This window comes from Physella acuta, unplaced genomic scaffold, assembly GCF_028476545.2.
Source record: "Physella acuta isolate Inbredline_101_S28 unplaced genomic scaffold, ASM2847654v3 ptg000594l, whole genome shotgun sequence".
In the NCBI taxonomy this organism is placed as follows: domain Eukaryota; kingdom Metazoa; phylum Mollusca; class Gastropoda; family Physidae; genus Physella; species Physella acuta.
This window is the reverse complement of record NW_026732113.1, coordinates 159,740-167,465: the sequence shown is the minus strand read 5'-3', so window position 1 is coordinate 167,465 and position 7,726 is coordinate 159,740. Positions and strand designations below refer to the sequence as shown.

At 32.8% G+C, this 7,726-nt stretch overlaps 1 protein-coding gene across 1 annotated transcript; it reads left to right on the top strand.

Moving 5' to 3' along the window:
- The first annotated feature begins 289 nt into the window (after nucleotides 1-289).
- LOC131947461 (uncharacterized) lies at nucleotides 290-7,279 on the top strand. The gene is made up of 9 exons (XM_059308679.1): nucleotides 290-309; nucleotides 817-883; nucleotides 1,201-1,299; nucleotides 1,600-1,723; nucleotides 1,968-2,051; nucleotides 2,386-2,507; nucleotides 2,745-2,849; nucleotides 5,538-5,592; nucleotides 6,003-7,279. The coding sequence occupies exons 1-9, from the start codon at nucleotides 290-292 to the stop codon at nucleotides 6,392-6,394; spliced, it is 1,068 nt and encodes a 355-aa protein (XP_059164662.1). The 3' UTR covers nucleotides 6,395-7,279.
- Nucleotides 7,280-7,726: the final 447 nt, after the last annotated feature.

Sequence of the window (7,726 nt, the reverse complement as noted above, 5' to 3'; positions counted from 1 at the left end):
ATAATTAAATACACCCTACGTCGGTGCATTCAGTAAATACTAAACCACAAACCTTCTAAGCTATTCTAACTACACCCCCCCAGACACACAAATACTCACACTCTGCCGACACAGTTATTTCTATTTTAACTTTTGATTTAAACTAGCTAAAATCGTCTAGGGCTCATTAGTTTGAGGAGATCATCTTACAGTTAAAACGATTATTATAAGCTCGTCAGCTGGGGACAACAACACATGAGGCTTTATTGTTTTTACTGAAAGTGGTTTGTTGTTTCTGAAAAATATAATTATGGGTGTGGGGCCAAAGGAGTAAGCCAAAAAAATAAAAGCTGCGAGGCCTTCTGTCTAGAAGATCATTTATAGATTTGATGTTGGGATTAGGCTATCCTTGAGTAGAAGTGTGGTGCGTGAAAGAGGAAACGAGAATGAAATGGGTGGTACATAGAATATAATATACTTCAAATAATCGATGCCACTCATACTAACCATCTGTACCCACTATTTGCTACAATTTTTCTCTTTTTTTTTATTAATCAAATTTTTAAATTGTAATCTACAACATAGCAGTTACAAAATCGGATACTTACAAAAGAAAATGAATCATTAAAGAATGTTAATAAAATTTAATGCAACTGTCGTTTATATATATAGGCATATATATATATATATATATATATATATATATATATATATATATATATATATATATATATATATATATATATATGGCACCCGACCTAGCGCCTTCACTTGCATACAATATTCAATAAACGCGACTGAATTTTTATAAATTTATTGGATTTTCCCGATATTAAGTGTCGGAAGCTTTAAGCAACTCTGGACTCAACATTTGGCTGATATTGTTCTGAAATATAGTCGTAAGGTAAGAATGATATGTAAAGACATAGACCTACAACGTATTTGTTGTATGGTTGATAACATGAAATATAACGTGTAGTCTGTTTATGCTGTAGATGTTGGTTATATATTTTAGGATTTAGGGTCTAATATCTGGTGTTTTAAAAAGTTTCAGTTTCACTTTGTTATTACCCCATTATATTAAGTAAAACATTACAAAAGTTTACTTCTAAAACTAAATTAAAATTAATCCTACATATTGTAATATAATTTATCGATTATATATTTGTGGGAAAATTAAACCACTGTAGCCTTAAGAATAACAATTATTTGTTTTCACAGATGTCTGACCACCTAAAGAAACATTTAACTACCCAGCTCGATCTATTGGACGAGTCAAGTTTTCATCTACAGAATAGCATCACTGATTTTGTACAGCAGGTAAATACAAATTGTTTTTGTATCATCGATGTGTATTATAAACGGAATAATTTTATTCAAAACAGTCAAGTCTAGCATTCATTAACATTTCCTATGTCATAATGTTGTAATTTGAACATTATATTTCAATCACGTTAAATTATTCTAATCCTTATAACGTATTCAAAGCCTTAGCATGCAACTAAACAGTTTTAGACCAACATTGTTTCTACGCAACTAAACAGTTTTAGACCAACATTGTTTCTACATAGTGTTATAGGGCACTGGTCAACAGTTTTTATAGTTTTCTTACTTGTCCAGATCAAAACCAGAGCCAATGAATGTGTAGACAATATGCCTGGCTCTAGTAAAGCTGTGAAAGATGCAATTGCTATGGTAGCAGCAGCACAGAGTACAATACTAGAACACACAGACATGTTCAGTGGTATGGTCATAGTCTTTATTTTTTCCCAGTAAATATATAATTGCTTTGATAACAATTCAAAACAGTTGAGCTTTTAAAATAATGATATTTTGTATTAGTGATATAGTTTTATAATGTTTTACTTTAAGAAGATTGATAGCAAATATTGTATGAATTAAAGCCTGTCAATATGCACCCATCTGACAACAACCTCTTCATCTCATAAATTAGTTTGATGTAATGTCTGTGTGTATCTTGTTGACAGAATCCATCAACTTGTCCCCTGCCACAGTGAAGTCTTTAGAAGAAACAATACCGGATATTAAAGTTAAGAAAGATCCAATATCTGGTAATTTAATAATACTAATTAAAATTTACACTCATTAACCCATAGCATATTATATTAACAGGTAATCTATTGAATAATTGCAAAATTCTTTGACAAAATTATTAACAGTCCGTTATTAATATATGAGAAGAAACGTGTGTTGAATTTGTGTTTTTTTCCATCTAAAACATTAAATGAATGAAATGAATCAGATAGAGTTTGATTTTATTTAACTAAATATTTAATTAACAATGTTTTTTTCTTGTCTCCCAATATTTTGTGTTAAATTTATTTTTACTTTGTTAAAAAATATTTTCTGAATGTCATTGATACGATTTTGATTTTAATTTAACAGTTAAATATGATCCAGAAACATCAATAAGACTAAAGGATATGGAGACAGATTTATTATCCCTTCAAGACACAAACCAAAAGACTGAAGATTATATATCAAACAAAAAAAGGAGAGACAACTTTGTAACAGAACACAGTGATTATGGGATAAAAGTTCAAAACTGGTCTAAGAAACAAAAACAGAATTTTAAAATTTTAAGAAACAAATCAAATGAACAAGGAAACAAAATAGAAGAGCTGAATCAACAAATTGACAGTTTGAAAATAAAAGAATCAGACAAAACACTGGAGAAACTGTCTCTAGATATGAAAGAATTTGAAAACAATCTGCACACACTAAATAAAGAGATGAGAGTTTAGACAGATAAAACAGATCATGTAACACAAGACATTAAAAGACATTCGGATTTGATATCTGCTATACAAGAAGATAAAACAAACAAGTTTGAAAGTTTGTTGTCTAAGGTACTTTTTTGTAATATTTAGAAAACTGGAATCGTTATTAGATGTTATATTGATAATATGTTTTGTCTTTTCTCTACTTCCATCACTGTGATCTGCTTCAATATATTTTTCCCCTCTGACATATCTCATGTTTTCGTCTATGTCTAGAGTTTTACTTTTCTTAGTTCTGTCTCTACTTTGACTCTCCAACTACACCCATTTGAACATCCACACAATTTTAGTAAATCTCTTAAACAATTCTGCCAAAAAACAATTCAATAAAAAGTAATTTGTACCTTGCTATGCTATTAGTTGATAATTTAATATAGTGATTTGATAGTTTCGGTATCATGTTTACTTGGGCTTAATATAATATTATAACTAGAAACCAGAAAGTCTTTAAAAATAAAGTATATTTTATAGGACCTAATAAAAAATAAACCCTATACGTTTTGGTTTCATACCAAAAAATTACTTATTGCGGCGAGGCCAGTGTTTCTGCAGAGTCTGGATAATATCTAGAAAATTAATTGTAAGATTTATAAAAGTCTGGAAACCTCTAGTTTTCCGGCTGGCTTTTAGAAATAAAAGTTTTCCACAATGCCCGCTAGTCTACTGCGTGTGCTAAAATTATCAAAGTTTGATCTATATTTAAAGAGTTATCACTGTGTACATTTCTATTGTAGACACTATACTAATATATAAAAGTCCATCCATGTGCGCAATTCTCTCTCGCTCTCTATCCCCCTCTCTCCCGTATGTTCAGCGATAATATATGGGGAACTTAAAGATACAGACTTTCGTTGAAAATACTACATTGTGTGTTTTAAATGTATAAACTAAATTTTATTTAAAGAACGAAAATAAAAATAAAGGCATGTTCAAATGTAGAAACACAATTTTAATAATGCAACCAGATAATTTATAGCTGTGACAAGAACGTTAAAAAAACGATGTGAAAAGTCATGTTTAAACTACAAAAAGTACTAATGGCGTTATCTTTCAATTTTAGAATATGAAGAAATGAACTATTTCATTCTAATGCCTGCCTGCCTGCCTGCCTATCTGTCAGTCAGTCAGTCAGTCAGTCAGTCAGTCAGTCAGTCAGTCAGTCAGTCAGTCAGTCAGTCAGTTAGTCAGGTAGTCAGTCAGTCAGTCAGTCAGTCAGTCAGTCAGTCAGTCAGTCAGTCAGTCAGTCAGTCAGTCTGTCAGTCAGTCTGTCATTCTGTCATTCTGTCTGTCTGTCTGTCTGTCTGTCTGTCTGTCTGTCTGTCTGTTTGTCTGTGTGTCTTTCTGTCTGTCTGTCTGTCTGTCTTTCTGTCTGTCTGTCCGTCCGTCTGTCCGTCCGTCCGTCCGTCCGTCCTTCTGTCGGTCGGTCTGTCTGTCTGTCTGTCTGTCTGTCTTTCTGTCTGTCTGTCTGTCTGTCTGTCTGTCTGTCTGTCTGTCTGTCTGTCTGTCTGTCTGTCTGTCTGTCTGTCTGTCTGTCTGTCTGTCTGTCTGTCTGTCTGTCTGTCTGTCTGTCTGTCTGTCTGTCTGTCTGTCTGTCTGTCTGTCTGTCTGTCTGTCTGTCTGTCTGTTTGTCTGTGTGTCTTTCTGTCTGTCTGTCTGTCTGTCTTTCTGTCTGTCTGTCCGTCCGTCTGTCCGTCCGTCCGTCCGTCCGTCCGTCCGTCCTTCTGTCGGTCGGTCTGTCTGTCTGTCTGTCTGTCTGTCTTTCTGTCTGTCTGTCTGTCTGTCTGTCCGTCTGTCTGTCTGTCTGTCTGTCTGTCTGTCTGTCTGTCTGTCTGTCTGTCTGTCTGTCTGTCTGTCTGTCTGTCTGTCTGTCTGTCTGTCTGTCTGTCTGTCTGTCTGTCTGTCTGTCTGTCTGTCTGTCTGTCTGTCTGTCTGTCTGTCTGTCTGTCTGTCTGTCTGTCTGTCTGTCTGTCTGTCTGTCTGTCTGTCTGTCTGTCTGTCTGTCTGTCTGTCTGTCTGTTTGTCTGTGTGTCTGTCTGTCTGTCTGTGTGTGTGTGTGTGTGTGTCTGTCTGTCTGTCTGTCTGTCTTTCTGTCTGTCTGCCTTTCTGTCTGTCTGTCTATCTCTCTGTTTGCCTGGTTGTCTGCCTTTCTGTCTGTGTGTTTGCCTGCCGGTCCTCATTTACGTTCTTACGTATGTAATTATGTCGCTGTGTGTGTCTGTGTGTCAGTATGTCTTTGTGTTTGAGAAAAAAATAACTTGAGTATCGTAACAGCTAGGTAATCGAAAGAGGAACGTTTATTTCAATTTTTGTTTTTCAAAAGTCTATCAGTTAGACGAAATTTTAAATATGTGTAGAAGATCCACTTCTCTCTTTTTTCTTACAAATTGTGAGTACTTTCTGGTGACCAAAAATAGAACTTTATCCTATTTTCGATATGAATTTATATTTAACTTAATTCTTCTGTCTTTCCTTATAAAGTTCTCATGTACTGAACTGTTATACACATATTATTTGCTGTTCACTGGAGTTCAGTGCTTTTTACGACGAGATTCTCTTCTATTTAAAAATTAAGTATTTGAAATTATTTTTTTACGACACGTCTGTAGTTTTTCTTATATTGGTGCTTTCATATAAGGGGATTGTGTGTTTGTAGTGAATATGGTATTTTTAAAGATGACCATATTTTATGCGGATTATGAGTTATATTGATATTTTAATATATAATGTTGTAATTAATTAATTCTTGTTCAATCTTAGTTTCAAAGTCTGGATAAATATGTTGTAAAGATATCAAATGATCTTCAAACAATTGGTATGTAATTGATTGTCAATGAAAACATGTGGCCTTTAAAATATACTAGACAGAAGACAATTTTAGAAAGTTATTCAGTTCGGATTACGCGTTCTTGCCAGTAGACCGTTCATAAACCCACACAATTCTGATGGGTACCTTAGTCATGTTAAGTAAAGACGGCTGGGCGTAGTGCTGATTACATTATCTCTTCATATGTCGAGGTTGCAGAAACTGGTGAACTCTAGTCCAGCTGCCCCATTGTTATTCAGGTTTGAAAAGTACTTAAATTTACTCTACTAAATTTGTAAACAGTACTAACCATTTTTTTAAAAGTAGGAAATGAAAATTATCACGACTAAAACTCTGGACATTACTAAACTATAAGTTACAATTACTTGGTAAACGATGCCATGTTTTATTTTCAACAGAAACACGCTTATGTAACAGATATGTGTGTTGTATCGAGCTGGAATATGAGACACCTGTCAGTGATGACCTAATCCTTACAGCATTTGATCAAGTAAATGAATACAACGGTCAACACTTTGATCAAACAACAGGAATATTTGTATCTCCTCGTGATGGTTTATACCTTATCTGTGTAACCCTGCATGAATGGGAACATAAAAATATTCGAGTTGGTGTTGTGGTAGAAGGTAAGTGTCTTACGGCTATAGAAGTTAAATGTGCCGACACAAATGCTGCTGGGTCAGTGGTTGTGGACATGAATAAAGGTCAAGAACTTTACTTTGAAGTGTTTCATGCTGATCATGATTCAAAGTTGTCGGGTAACAGTACTTTTACTATCGTTAGTTTATAGAAGTACATAATGTAACATAGTGAATGGGAACTTCTAAAGACCAAAAATGTGTATCCACATCAATAAACACAAAATAACATTCAATTGTAAGTTTATATAAAGACTTACCTTAACAGTTTTGAATACCATACATCTTACTATAACTATTTGTATCAATACATTTACGTTCAACACATCATTGCTTTTACTTAAAACCTTTAAGAATAAACAATCACTTTTTAAAAATGTCTAGAGGATCGACATATGCTTTGTCTGTCAGACTGTGTTAGATGTTGCACCAACAAATCGTAGCTTGAAGACTTTATAATGCTTTGATAATTAATGCTCTAGTATTTTTGGTTTCACAAATGTATATAACTGCACAAAACATTTTTTATCATTCTAAGCAATTATGTAGTTTACAATGTGTATGTGCTCATTAGTTTAGTTTTTTTTTGTTTGTGGGATGTAGCAAATTTTGTAAAACACTGCCACCACACAGATTTTCTTCAAACTTTCAAGATACATTCGTCTCCGCTATAAAAAGAACACTTTCTATTTTTAATCTATTTAAGCATTAGGTTAGTCTTTAAAATTTAATTTAAATATTAACATGACATCAATATATAGTCTTTTTCAATGTTTATCTTAGAGCTATACAAAACATTACATTAGTACCCAACTGCAGCATAAAAAAAGGAGAACGTTTAACAACATTGCCTTTCGTATAGGTCTAAATTGTGTTCAAGGGGAATGTATAAAATGCATTTTTAAAAAATGTATTGGAATGTTTACCTCCATCACTTTCCCGTCCCTAGTCTCATAGTTTTTCATTATATGTTTGTATTTTTATGTCAATTGGTATCAATCTTTGTCGTGTAAGTTAAAATATATTATATATATAAATTGTGCAATATAATACATTTTTAATTACTAAACTGAATAAAATCTATTATGCGTAACACGTTTTTTAAAAATATTACCTTAGTCAGCAGTTTTTCACAAGACTTTGTTGTATACATATTATTTTTCATTTGCTCTTATTGTAGTGTAGATATCAATTCTAAATAGCTTCTAATTTATTGCAATACATGTCTAATTTATCTGTCTTACCTTGCATCTCATTATTTATTTTAATTGGTTTTTGATTAAAACTATTCTCCGGATTTTCGACATTTTATGATTTCATAAATTAGTTTAAAGATTATCTTTTATAACAAAAATGAGTACACTACTTTAATTGCCACTTAATTGAGAAGGCTATAAGAGTAACTTTTTTTTTTCAAAAAGTTCGCTTGTTTCTTTGAAAACATATCAATTTTTATTCCCATGTCAGTTTATTCTGTTATCTCT